This window comes from Schistocerca cancellata, chromosome 10, assembly GCF_023864275.1.
Source record: "Schistocerca cancellata isolate TAMUIC-IGC-003103 chromosome 10, iqSchCanc2.1, whole genome shotgun sequence".
In the NCBI taxonomy this organism is placed as follows: domain Eukaryota; kingdom Metazoa; phylum Arthropoda; class Insecta; order Orthoptera; family Acrididae; genus Schistocerca; species Schistocerca cancellata.
This window is the reverse complement of record NC_064635.1, coordinates 28,008,494-28,023,680: the sequence shown is the minus strand read 5'-3', so window position 1 is coordinate 28,023,680 and position 15,187 is coordinate 28,008,494. Positions and strand designations below refer to the sequence as shown.

Genomic DNA, 15,187 nt, shown 5'->3' with positions numbered 1-15,187 from the left:
AGCCCTTTTCCCTTCTCCATCCCCACCCCCCTCCAAACTTCACAATTGCACTTAGTAGCCCTATCCTGCCCCCCCCCCCCCCCACGCCACTGCATACATTCACAAGCAGCACTATAGCTGCCCCCACCCCACCCTGTTCTCCCCCTTCCCCACCTCATGCTGCCTCCTTACCTGCAAACACCCTCACAAAATTGCTGCTCCCATCAGGCACAGTTATGACTCAATCTATCCACAGTGGTCACAGACAGTGGTCATGTGCCTGAGCGGTACAAGTGTTTCTACTTCATAAGTGAACCTCTTGGCCAAAAGCTAAAAAGTATGCCTGCCTGCAACTCAACATCTCCCCTAAATTGCAAGTAGCAATCTATCCTCCTCATAATATTTTAGTTTCCTAGTTGAGATTTTTCAAAATGACAGTGGGACTTTATCAGCAATCTATAAAGCAATTAGCATATAAACAAAGATGATGTGACTCACCAAATGAAAGTGCTGGCAGGTCGACAGACACACAAACGAACACAAACATACACACAAAATTCAAGCTTTCGCAACAAACTGTTGCCTCATCAGGAAAGAGGGAAGGATAGGGAAAGACGAAAGGATGTGGGTTTTAAGGGAGAGGGTAAGGAGTCATTCCAGTCCCGGGAGCGGAAAGACTTACCTTATGGCGAAAAAGGACGGGTATACACTCGCACACACACACATATCCATCCACACATATACAGACACAAGCAGACATATTTAAAGACAAAGACTCTTTGTCTTTAAATATGTCTGCTTGTGTCTGTATATGTGTGGATGGATATGTGTCTGTGTGCGCGCGCGAGTGTATACCCGTCCTTTTTCCCCATAAGGTAAGTCTTTCCGCTCCCGGGACTGGAATGACTCCTTACCCTCTCCCTTAAAACCCACATCCTTTCGTCTTTCCCTATCCTTCCCTCTTTCCTGATGAGGCAACAGTTTGTTGCGAAAGCTTGAATTTTGTGTGTATGTTTGTGTGTCTGTCGACCTGCCAGCACTTTCATTTGGTAAGTCACATCATCTTTGTTTTTAGGTATAGTTTTCCTACGTGGAATGTTTCCTTCTATTATAACCATATCATTAATTTGAACCCAACAATTACGTTTGTTATTGTCGCCTTTGCATTTCGAAATCTTTCCTGTCGTCTTATTTCTCTTTATTTTCTCTTTCTGTTTTTACCAGTAGTTTCACTTTGTATTCACCTTCCCCTTTTACCGTAATCTACTATACAATTTTATCCCGCCTATATATGCTCAATAATACGTAACCCACTTCCAAACCATAACCAAAAAATTTTATTTTCTGCTTTCAACACTACCGCTGCTATAAAATCCACCGTTTCTAGTTCAATAACAGCTGCTTTCACGTATTAAACAACCATTTCGGCTAGTTCTAATAACTTTAACTTTATTTCCACTTCCATTTTTCGCACATCACTGATCATTTTAGCCGCTCCCCACAGGTTTTAACATCATTATTTCTACAATTGTTAGCCCCATTTTCGTAATCTTTCACCACAACACCACTCCTTTTAATACGTTTTTTCGAAATTTTCCCGAATTTCTCCATCCTTTAACGTGATTTAGCGGCAACACAACCACCTAACCTTTATGCACATCGCTGTCTACCAACCCAAGTTCACCACAGGATCAACTTAACCAACACTTTTTCGCCTTTTTTCATACCAGATCACCAGTTGCTTTCTAGTTCACCTTTATCTCTCCCCATATATTTCTATCTTTCTTTTTCATTTCAACCTCATGTTAAACTTTCCACCTTCTAATACCATGTCATCCTCACAACACCCCCACAAACGACCCCATTAGGTTTTATTTACATTCCCTCCGCAAACATGGTCTTTAAATATGTCTGCTTGTGTCTGTATATGTGTGGATGGATATGTGTGCGCGCGCGCGCGCGCACGCGAGAGAGAGTGTATACCCGTCCTTTTTTCCCCCCTAAGGTAAGTCTTTCCGCTCCTGGGACTGGAATGACTCCTTACCCTCTCCCTTAAAACCCACATCCTTTCGTCTTTCCCTCTCCTTCCCTCTTTCCTGATGAGGCAACAGTTTGTTGCGAAAGCTTGAATTTTGTGTGTATGTTTGTGCGACTCTCTATGTTCAGGAACAGCACCTTGGCTTTAAGTGTAAATGGGGGATCCAGCCTGACACCCAGGTGCAGGTACTTATACAACTGAAATTACAATTTCTGAGAACATGGACAGCCCGAGCAATTCTGTTCATGTGTAAAGGGGAATTTAAAGTAGACTGAGGTGACAGTAAGAATTTTGATTGAGGAGGGAGGTGTGCCAGGGTAATCCGTGTAGTTGTGTGAACAGCTGCACCAAGGTGGCTTAGTGGCTAATGCACCTGTCTAGTAAGCAGCAGACCTGGGTTCGATTCCCAGCCTTGGTAGAAATTTTTACTTGCCGCTTTGGTATAGGTACACAGTTGTATCTGTATGAGACACTTACGTCTTTGAAATTGTGTCATGTTATTCAATACAAATACCACATTCAAATTAATACAATATGCTCCTGTGTAGTTGAATCAATTTCATAAATCTGAAGCCTGCCACAAGCCGTCAGAAAATGCAGCAGTTTTAATTTATTTTCATAGTGATCTCCAACACTTATTTCTCCAAATTTATACAAAAGAATGCCTGCCTTGAAAAATTTTCATCAAATTGAAATCTTTGTGCTGAAGTCAGTTGCAAAGCGAATATTACTTAGAACCTGGGATACAATGAAGCAAGAGCACGAGATAGAAATAATAGACAAAAATAAACACACGCACGCACACATACACACATGAAAGCCAAACAGGTGAAAAAAAGAAGTGACATGGCCTACTAACCTTCCTACCCATTTTGCTCTATACAGATTTATAAATCTGGTAAATATGCTATACAGTCTCCTCTTGGGTAAGCCATGACCAAGATACTGCACAAATTTCACCTTCTGCCTTGGCTGTAGGTGTTTAAGTGAGAAGAACAGTTGTGGATCTTCAAAATGATATATCTGCAACATACAAAGCAATGAAATAGTCAGAATGGCAAAACAGAAAAAATTAATAAAACTTTGGTCAACAGGGTATGAGAGATTTTCCAAGAGAAACTGAAGCCAGGAACTGAACTGAAGAGGTTATTTCCAAACTGATGTAACTCCATCTCAGACTAACATTCAAAAGCAGTTTGACAGCATTGTCTACATTTTTTCCTTCATACTACTTACTTTTTTCTTTTCAATGTACCGTTCATCCTGTTAAAAAGGCATAAAAAAAATCAGTGTTTATCGAAAGTGACATATTTCCTTTGTGTATATTTCCAAATTGTCATGTTTCTGCGAATCCAGCAGAAATACTTTTGTAAGTAATATGTTCAGTATATTGTAGGGCTCCAACAACAGTTTATTGTTCACTGCCTAGGAGACTGGTAAAAGTCAAACCTGTACTGTCAGTTTGAGTTTTGTGTGATATGGGCATATTTGAAGAACTACATGAAATATCAAGGTGTTATACCAGAAAGAGGCCATGTAATCCATCAGAATGCCACAAGGCCAAAGATACAAGGGCTTTCAAGAAAGTAACAGACATTTTGATCTATCATGGCAGTGGGCAGGACCACAGCTGCCATTTTGGTGCTGTGACATTCCTACACTCAGTACTCATCCAGCGGTGGCAGCAAATGGTCTCTGTCTCTGCTACTTTGCTTTCTGTGGCATGTTAAAATGTATGCTGCAATAGAAAATCCTACCACTTGTGAGGTTCATTCTGTAATTAGGTTTCGACAGGCAAAAAACTGGAAACCAACTAAACTGTATTGTAACCCTTGCGAGGTGTACAGAAAAGCAATAACGAGAAAGCCAAGTGAGGCAATGGCGCATTGATTTTAAAGATGGTTGGTTGGTTGATTCGGGGGACGGGACCAAACACTGAGGTCATCGGTTCCATCGGATTAGGGAAGGAAGCTGGCCGTGCCCTTTAAAAGGAACCATCCCAGCATTTGCCTGATGCAATTTAGGAAAAGCACAGAAAACCTAAATCAGAATGGTCGGACATGGGTCTGAATCCTCGTCCTCCTGAATGAGAGAACAGTGTGCTATTTAAAGATGGTTGTACCAACGTTCACAATGAGGACTGCAGCTGTAGGCCTAAGCCTTGTTGACTTGACTGACTGACAATGAAAAAAATGACAAAAATCAGTGAAAAATCGTCATTTCATGATTTCTGAACTTTCACAACATTTTTCCCAAATTTCAAGGAGTTTTATGTGTGAAACTGTGGCTGAAAACTTAGTTACCAGAAATTTTGTGTAGGCTTGGTTCCCAAAATCCTAACAGAAAACTATAAAAAGACTCGTGCAGCACTGACTTTCCTCTAAGATCACGAGAAAAATGGTAATGAAGTTATCAATTTTATCTTAACTGGGTACAAAACTTGGGTGAAGCATGTCAACTGCAGAACAAAAAGGCAGTCAAAGGGATGGGGACAGACAAATTCTCCCAAGATACCAAGGAAGTGTTTGCAACCATTATCAGTAAGAAATATCACGGCTACTGTGCTAAGGGAATGATTCTCTGGTTTCCTTGAACGTGACATCACAACTCAGAGGTATTGCTGAACATTGACAAAGATAAGGCAGGCGATACAAAACAGGCATTGGGGGGAACTTTGCGCAAAAGTTTTGCTTTGCACGATGACAAACGTTCACACACAGCCAGTCCAACCCGACAGCCAAGGAGTTCTGGATGGAAGGTATTCGATCATCCACCATCGAGCCCAGATTTGACACCGAGCAACAATGATCTCTACCCAGCAATGAGGACATTGATTGCTACGCAACACTTTGATGTTGACACCAAACTGCATGCTGGTAAAAACCAGTGGTTTCAATTACACGCAGCAGATTTCTAGAGACAGTATTGAAAAATTTGTGCCATGATAAGTGCCTCAATTTGAATGGTAAGTATGTAGAAAAATAGTCGAAGCGTATACCTTTAAAATGTATATAATAAAATTTGATTATCCCATACTGTCACTGTTTTATTTCGAAACATTTGTTACTTTCTAGATAGCCTTTGTAAGATGCGACGACGTGCGTGCTTGTGATGATCACCAGCCTGTGCTGTCTTGTAAATGTGATGACAGCTACTGTTAGACAGTCAAATCTTAACAAGAAGCTTACCAAGGCTCTAATTCATTGTTTTTCAATCAGGAAGATAAATGTTAACACTTCTGTTCTGATACAGAAAACTGCAAGGGTAAGAGGCAACCACAATCAGCAGTGACAGTCTCTAATGGCATACTTCACCCAAACACCATGTGGGGCAATGTAAAAATATGTTGTGCTACCTTATGCACCATACTTAGAATTATAGAAAACAAGTGACACGTTTAGCTGCATTTCAGTTTTCAAATGGCCATACAACAGGAGAGCAGCCAGTGCACATATCAACCACAGGACTTAATGAATAACATTTTATTTTTTATTTTTGGAAAGTCAAAAGTTATGTGAAATGGTCTGCCTAAAAGTAAGAAATAAAATACATTAGAAAAAAATTTGATGCACCTTTAAGTGATGCTCAAAAATAATGTACAGCAGCTGAGATACTCAGCCATCAATGGTATGAGAAGACCACTGAGTGAAATTCCACCAGACAAATATACTCTAATACACTCTAGAGTCTAAGTTAAATACCAAACTTTAAATTCTCAACTGGCATTTCATTTTCTGTACATGATTTTGAGAATCATTCACACATATGTCAAATGCTTCTCTATTTTATTTCTTACTTTTAGACAAATCATTTCACAAATCATTTGACTAGCTTTTTCAAAAGATGCTATTTTCAAGTTTTGTTCATGAAGCAAGAGACATGTTTAAATATTGGTCAGTATTATTATTATTATTATTATTATTTATTATTATTATTATTATTTCTATTTAAGGTCTGGTTAAAAATGGAAAGTGACGCGGACCTTCATCAAGCGTGACTTCCTTTTAACTGTACGGTATATGTTACATTGCATTTAGGAACTTCCGGGTAATTGAACATGTATCAATAATTACAGATTTCTGTAATTGTATATATACGTTTGCATGTAGCTGTATTGCGTTGATGTACTGGTGGATATTGTGTGGTATGACTCCTGTAGTTGATAATGTAATTGGTATGATGTCAACTTTATCCTGATGCCACATGTCTTTGACTTCCTCAGCCAGTTGGATGCATTTTTCAATTTTTTCTCCTGTTTTCTTTTGTATATTTGTTGTATTGGGTATGGATATTTCAATTAGTTGTGTTAATTTCTTCTTTTTATTGGTGAGTATGATGTCAGGTTTGTTATGTGGTGTTGTTCTATCTGTTATAATGGTTCTGTTCCACTATAATTTGTATTCATCATTCTCCAGTACATTTTGTGGTGCATACTTGTATGTGGGAACGTGTTGTTTTATTAGTTTATGTTGTATGGCAAGTTGTTGATGTATTATTTTTTGCTACATTGTCATGTCTTCTGGGGTATTCTGTGTTCGACAGTATTGTACATCCGCTTGTGATGTGATCTACTGTCTCTATTTGTTGTTTGCAAAGTCTGCATTTATCTGTTGTGGTATTGGGATCTTTAATAATATGCTTACTGTAATATCTGGTGTTTATTGTTTGATCCTGTACTGCAATCATGAATCCTTCCGTCTCACTGTATATATTGCCGTTTCTTAGCCATGTGTTGGATGCGTCTTGATCGATGTGTGGCTGTGTTAGATGATACGGGTGCTTGCCATGTAGTGTTTTCTTTTCCAATTTACTTTCTTCGTATGTGTTGATGTTATGTGATCTAAAGGGTTGTAGAAGTGGTTATGAAATTGCAATGGTGTAGCCGATGTATTTATATGAGTGATTGCTTTGTGTATTTTGCTAGTTTCTGCTCGTTCTAGAAAGAATTTTCTTAAATTGTCTACCTGTCCATAATGTAGGTTTTTTACGTCAATAAATCCCCTTCCTCCTTCGTTTCTGTTTAATGTGAATCTTTCTGTTGCTGAATGTATGTGATGTATTCTATATTTGTGGCACTGTGATCATGTAAGTGTATTGAGTGCTTCTAGGTCTGTGTTACTCCATTTCACTACTCCAAATGAGTAGGTCAATATTGGTATAGCGTAAGTATTTATAGCTTTTGTCTTGTTTCTTGCTGTCAATTCTGTTTTCAGTATTTTTGTTAGTCTTTGGCTATATTTTTCTTTTAGTTCTTCTTTAATATTTGTATTATCTATTCCTATTTTTTGTCTGTATCCTAGATATTTATAGGCATCTGTTTTTTCCATCGCTTCTATGCAGTCGCTGCAGTTATCCAACATGTAATCCTCTTGTTTAGTGTGTTTTCCCTTGACTATGCTATTTTTCTTACATTTGTCTGTTCCAAAAGCCGTATTTATATCATTGCTGAATACTTCTGTTATCTTTAGTAATTGACTGAGTTGCTGATTTGTTGCTGCCAGTAGTTTTAGATCATCCATGTATAGCAAATGTGTGATTTTGTGTTGGTATGTTCCAGTAACATTGTATCCATAATTTGTATTATTTAGCATGTTGGATAGTGGGTTCAGAACAAGGCAGAACCAGAAAGGACTTAATGAGTCTCCTTTGTATATTCCACGCTTAATCTGTATTGGCTGTGATGTGATATTATTTGAATTTGTTTGGATATTAAGTGTGGTTTTCCAATTTTTCATTACTATGTTTAGGAACTGTATCAATTTAGGATCTACTTTGTATATTTCCAATATTTGTAGTAACCATGAGTGGGGTACACTATCAAAAGCTTTTTGGTAATCAATTTATGCGTAGTGTAGCGACCTTTGTTTAGTTTTAGCTTGATATGTCACCTCTGCATCTATTATCAGTTGCTCTTTACATCATTGTGCTCCTTTGCAACAGCCTTTTTGTTCTTCATTTATAATTTTGTTCTGTGTTGTATGAGTCATTAATTTCTGTGTAGTGACTGAAGTTAATATTTTGTATATTGTTGGTAGGCATGTTATGGGGCGATATTTTGCTGGGTTCGCTGTGTCTGCTTGATCTTTAGGTTTCAGATAAGTTATTCCATGTGTAAGTGTACCAGGGAATGTGTATGGGTCTGCAATGTAACTGTTAAATAATTTAGTTAGATGTGAATGTGTTAAGGTGAACTTCTTTAGCCAGAAATTTGCTATTTTATCTTTTCCAGGGGCTTTCCAATTGTGCGTAGAATTAATTGGTCAGGTGACTTCATGTTGCAAAATTATCACTTCAGGCATTCGTGGTATCATCTTGTATGTGTTTGTTTCTGCTTGTATCCATTGTGCATGCCTGTTATGTTGTACCGGGTTTGACCCTGTGTTGCTCCAGAAGTGTTCCAAGTCTGTTATGTTTGGTGGGTTGTCTATTTTAATGTGTGTGATATCTATTGTCTGATAAAATTTCTTTTGGTTCGTGTTGAATGTTTGGTTTTGTTTCCTTCTATTTTCACTTTTTTTTGTATCTTCTAAGTCGTTTAGCCAATGCTTGTAATTTCTGCTTCTTTTCATCTAATTGCTCTATTGCTTCTTGTGAGATTTTACCTAATTTTTCGATTTATTTTTTCTCTCTCTGATATTTCATTTTTTATAAACTGTGTTAGCTGTCCGATGTCTTTTCTCAGTTTTTCTATCCTGATCTGTAGCCTGTGGCCTGGTTTTTTGGGTTTCTTCTGTGTGTTGGTTGGTTCTGATCTCTGCCTAGTGTGTATATTTAGTGTAGTGAGTGCTCCTATATAAACCAGTAGTTGTAACTCTTCCATAGTTGTATTTTCATTTATTTTGTTGTGTATGATTGTGTTGATAGTTGTTGTTGTTGTTGTTGTTTCGACTTGTGGGTTATTTGGTGGTCTATGCAAGAATGGTCTAATGTCTGTATTTGTGTCTTTGTATTCTATATATGTTAGCTGAAATTTTTCTTCTATATCTAACATGTGTGTCACTTCGTGTTCTATTTGTGCTTGTTCTTGTGGCTGTCTTAAGATGTCGTTTTCCTCTGATTGTTTAATTGACGCGTTTTGTTCTTTGTTTGTTTTCTCTGGGATGTTTGAGTCCATTACTGTATTTTCTTCTTCTTCTGATTGCACATTATTTTGTTCCAGTATTTGAAGTACTTGTTGTTTGATGTTTTCTAATTCTGACTGGGGTATCCTGTTATTTTTTATTATTACACGGATCTGATCAGCTAGTCATTGCTCTGTTAAAAATTTTAATTCTGGGTATCTGGTAATAAATTTTGTGTACACTTGTGATCTGTATCCAGTTGTGTTGGTTCCTAAGTTTGTTGCTTGGTAATAACAGAACATGAGGTGTCGGTTAACTTCATCTGACCATCTCATCCTCTGTCTTTGTTTTCCTTCTAGAGTGGTTGCAGGAATCATATCCTGCAAAACACCTCTATTTGGAAACTTCCTGGCAGATTAAAACTGTGTGCCCGACCGAGACTCGAACTCGGGACCTTTGCCTTTCGCGGGCAAGTGCCCGCACTTGCCCGCGAAAGGCAAAGGTCCCGAGTTCGAGTCTCGGTCGGGCACACAGTTTTAATCTGCCAGGAAGTTTCATATCAGCGCACACTCCGCTGCAGAGTGAAAATCTCATTCTGGAGACCTCTATTTGGATTTAAATCATTTTCCGTGTGGCTAGCAGTGTCATTACCATTGTGGACGGGCATAGGGTTCAAGCGTCATCCCCGACCATGACAGCACTTGTCTGAGGCTTCATTAGTTCTGTCCTGAACCAACTAATCACACTAAAAGGGGGGGGTTAGCCCTATTAGTAGTTTGTTCTTTTCATCGCCTTTTACGACTGGCAGAACATACCGAAGGCCTTTTCTTTTCCCGGGCCTCCACGGGGTTTATTATTATTATTTCTTTCTATTCTCAGACGTTATGTCTGGTCAAAAATAATAATAATAATAATAATAATAATAATAATAAACCCCGTGGAGGCCCGGGAGAAGAATAGGCCTCCGGTATGTTCTGCCAGTCGTAAAAGGCGACGAAAAGAACAAACCACTAATAGGGCTAACCCCCCTTTTAGTGTGATTACTTGGTTCAGGACAGAACTAAAGAAGCCTCGGACAAGTGCCGTCATGGTCGGGGACGACGCTTGAACCCTATGCCCGCCCACAATGGTAACGACACTGCTAGCCAACTGGAAAAGGATTTAAATCCGAATAGAGGTGTTTTGCAGGATATGCTTCCTGCAACCACCCTAGAAGGAAAACAAAGACAGAGGATGAGATGGTCAGATGAAGTTAATCGACACCTCATGTTCTGTTATTACCAAGCAACAAACCTAGGAACCAACACAACTGGATACAGATCACAAGTATACACAACATTTATTACCAGATACCCGGAATTAAAATTTTTAACAGAACAACGACTAGCTGATCAGATCCGTGTAATAATCAAAAATAACAGGATACCCCAGTCAGAATTAGAAAACATCAAACAACAAGTACAACAAATACTGGAACAAAATAATGTGCAATCAGAAGAGGAAGAAAACACAGTAATGGACTCAAACATCCCAGAGCAAACAAACAAAGATCAACACGCATCAATTAAACAATCAGAGGAAAACGAAATCTTAAGACAGCCACCAGAACAAGCACAAATAGAACACGAAGAGAGACACGTGTTAGATATAGAAGAGAAATTTCAGCTGACATATATAGAATACAAAGACACAAATACAGACATTAGACCATTCTTGCATAGACCGCCAAATAACCCACAAGTCGAAACAACAATAAAAGCTATCAACACGATCATACACAACAAAATAAACGAAAACACAACTATGGAAGAGTTACAACTACTGGTTTATATAGGAGCACTCACTACACTAAATATACACACTAGGCAGAGATCAGAACATACCAACACACAGAAGAAACCCACAAAACCAGCATGGCAACACAGGTTACAGATCAGAATAGAAAAACTGAGAAAAGACATCGGGCAGCTAACACAATTTATAAGAAATGAAATATCAGACAAAAAACGAAAAAGGTTAGGTAAAATCTCACAACAAGAAGCAATAGAGCAATTAGATGAAAAAAAGCAGAAATTGCAAGCATTGGCCAAACGACTTAGAAGATACAAAAAAAGTGAAAATAGAAGGAAACAAAACCAAACATTCAACACAAACCAAAAGAGATTTTACCAAACAATGGATAACACACACATTAAAATAGACAATCCACCAAACATAACAGACATGGAACACTTCTGGAGCAGCATATGGTCAAACCCGGTACAACATAACAGGCATGCACGGTGGATACAAGCAGAAACAGACACATACAAGATGATACCACAAATGCCTGAAGTGATAATTTTGCAACATGAAGTCACCCGAGCAATTAATTCTACACACAATTGGAAAGCCCCTGGAAATGATAAAATAGCAAATTACTGGCTAAAGAAGTTCACCTCAACACATTCACATCTAACTAAATTATTTAACAGTTACATTGCAGACCCATACACATTCCCTGATACACTTGCACATGGAATAACCTATCTGAAACCTAAAGATCAAGCAGACACAGCAAACCCAGCTAAATATCGCCCCATAACATGCCTACCAACAATATACAAAATATTAACTTCAGTCATCACACAGAAATTAATGACACATATAACACAGAACAAAATTATAAATGAAGAACAAAAAGGCTGTTGCAAAGGAGCACGAGGATGTAAAGAGCAACTGATAATAGATACAGAGGTGACATATCAAGCTAAAACTAAACAAAGGTCCCTACACTACGCATACATTGATTACCAAAAAGCCTATGATAGTGTACCCCACTCATGGTTACTGCAGATTTTGGAAATATACAAAGTAGATCCTAAATTGATACAGTTTCTAAACACAGTAATGAAAAACTGGAAAACCACACTTAATATCCAAACAAATTCAGATAACATCACATCACAGCCAATACAGATTAAGCGTGGAATATACCAAGGAGACTCATTAAGTCCCTTCTGGTTCTGTCTTGCTCTGAACCCACTATCCAACATGCTAAATAATACAAATTATGGATACAATATTACTGGAACATACTCACACAAAATCACACATTTGCTATACATGGATGATCTAAAACTACTGGCAGCAACAAATCAACAACTCAACCAATTACTAAAGATAACAGAAGTATTCAGCAATGATATAAATATGTCTTTTGGAACAGACAAATGTAAGAAAAATAGCATAGTCAAGGGCAAACACACTAAACAAGAAGATTACATATTGGATAACCACAGCGACTGCGAAGCGATGGAAAAAACAGATGCCTATAAATACCTAGGATACAGACAAAAAATAGGAATAGATAATACAAATATTAAAGAAGAACTAAAAGAAAAATATAGACAAAGACTAACAAAAATACTGAAAACAGAATTGACAGCAAGAAACAAGACAAAAGCTATAAATACTTATGCTATACCAGTATTGACCTACTCATTTGGAGTAGTGAAATGGAGTGACACAGACCTAGAAGCACTCAATACACTTACACGATCACAATGCCACAAATATAGAATACATCACATACATTCAGCAACAGAAAGATTCACATTAAGCAGAAAGGAAGGTGGAAGGGGATTTATTGACGTAAAAAACCTACATTATGGACAGGTAGACAATTTAAGAAAATTCTTTCTAGAACGAGCAGAAACTAGCAAAATACACAAAGCAATCACTCATATAAATACATCAGCTACACCACTGCATTTTCATAACCACTTCTACAACCCTTTAGATCACATAACATCAACAGATACAAAGAAAGTAAATTGGAAAAAGAAAACACTACACGGCAAGCACCCGTATCATCTAACACAGCCACACATAGATCAAGACGCATCCAACACATGGCTAAGAAACGGCAATATATACAGTGAGACGGAAGGATTCATGATCGCAATACAAGATCAAACAATAAACACCAGATATTACAGCAAGCATATTATTAAAGATACCAATACCACAACAGATAAATGCAGACTTTGCAAACAACAAATAGAAACAGTAGATCACATCACAAGCGGATGTACAATACTAAGAAATACAGAATACCCCAGAAGACATGACAATGTAGCAAAAATAATACATCAACAACTTGCCATAAAACATAAACTAATAAAACAACACGTTCCCACATACAAGTATGCACCACAAAATGTACTGGAGAATGATGAATACAAATTATACTGGAACAGAACGATTATAACAGATAAAACAACACCACATAACAAACCTGACATCATACTCACCAACAAAAAGAAGAAATTAACACAACTAATTGAAATATCCATACCCAACACAACAAATATACAGAAGAAAACAGGAGAAAAAATTGAAAAATACATCCAACTGGCTGAGGAAGTCAAGGACATGTGGCATCAGGATAAAGTCGACATTATCCCAATTATACTATCAACTACAGGAGTCATACCTCACAATATTCACCAGTACATTAATGCAATACAGCTACATCCAAACATATATATACAACTACAAAAATCCGTAATTATTGATACATGTTCAATTACCCGAAAGTTCCTAAATGCAATATAACATATACCATACAGTTACAAGGAAGTCACGCTTGACCGAGGTCCGCGTCACGTTCCATTTTTAACCAGACTTAAGTCTGAGAAAAAAAATCAATAATAATAATAATAATAATAATAATAATAATAATAATAATTATTATTATTATTATTAAGGGTGTATGGATCAAGAAAAGTACAGAAGTTTCAATTTACACTGTGATCTTATATACTGACACTTCATTGACATAGCTAGCTGCAGCTATTAAGAAGTATTTCAATTTTCTCTCAAATCACAAAGTTTTTCTAGAATACCCTGATTTCTTCCAATCAATTAATTTTATTTAATTAGTTATTCCTTCCAAAACTAGATCTCACACTGCTCCTTTTGATAGTCCAGCTTCCTGTATCCCACTCTTCTTTTGGCTATGTAAGTTCACACGAAAAGCCATTGCGTAAAATTTTCACTCCACTTGAACATTTGACCAAAAGAAACATGTAAGCATATCCAGATGTTCAAATGCACTTGAGGACAGAGTGAAAGAGAAAAGGTAGCCAGCTTGTTAACACTTTGGAGACCAGCCTAGAAAACTGGCCATTTATGCCATTACTTGAAGCAATGCTGGCACATATGCAGGCTAATGTAGGTATCATCAAGAGTAATAAATACTAAAAAAAGATTCAAGATTTATTTTTAAATTTACTTTAGCTCTTTGGCAGATTACAAAGTGGAAGGTGATTTATTAAGCAATTTTTCTTCTTGAGCTTCCAAAATTTCTTGCTCACTCAACAACCATGATGTGTTTGTAGCAAAATTACAGCAAACTGCAAAACCTAATGAGCACTCAAGTACCAACAGCTAATTCAGTTTCCAGAAGTAATTTTATTAAATTCTTCTAAAAATTTTGAAGATTTTTTTTTAACATGCAACTTGACATAAATTGCCTGACTTAAATAAAACTGGACCCAGATGTTATTTTAAGTGGAGTAACTGCAACAGACCCACATTACACACCTCAATCAAGTTGTCGATCTTAAGCAAGTTAAGTAATAAAAAATGTAGTCGTGACAGTTGGTTACATTTTAAGTTGGGATGAAATTTCTCAGGGCAATCATAGGCTGCACACACTGATGCACAAAATACAAGACACAGAAATAAGACAAGTGCTGCAGATTTTCAATTTGGAAGGCAAAATTAAGAAATACAAAGTCAACCAATGTAATCAAATAAAAAGACTGCAGCAACACTTGCTTTAAAAACAAATGTATTTTTATACAAATATTTTCTTTTCATCATAGTAATTACACCACCACCAATATGAGACAACAAAATAGTAAACATCCAAATTATAACATTACAATAGCTGCACCTGTCATTGCACTGCAGTAACCAGAACTACTGTTACAGCTGTACCAGTCACTGAAAGCAGATGAGAATGGAAGAACAAAATAGAGATGTTATTAGAATAAGACTGACATTTTTTTCTGTATAATAATGGAGCACAATAAAATACCAACTAATGGATATAAGAAGA

The 15,187-nt window shown here is 37.2% G+C and overlaps 1 protein-coding gene across 3 annotated transcripts in view; it reads right to left on the bottom strand.

The window, feature by feature from the left end:
* LOC126106767 (uncharacterized) overlaps positions 1 to 15,187 on the bottom strand; it is an 88,828-nt gene that overhangs the window by 39,032 nt on the left and 34,609 nt on the right. For all 3 annotated transcript variants that reach the window (XM_049913145.1, XM_049913147.1, XM_049913146.1), the window contains one exon: positions 2,877 to 3,040. In XM_049913145.1, coding sequence (XP_049769102.1) covers positions 2,877 to 3,040 — 164 coding nt within the window. The remainder of the gene's footprint in view (positions 1 to 2,876; positions 3,041 to 15,187) is intronic.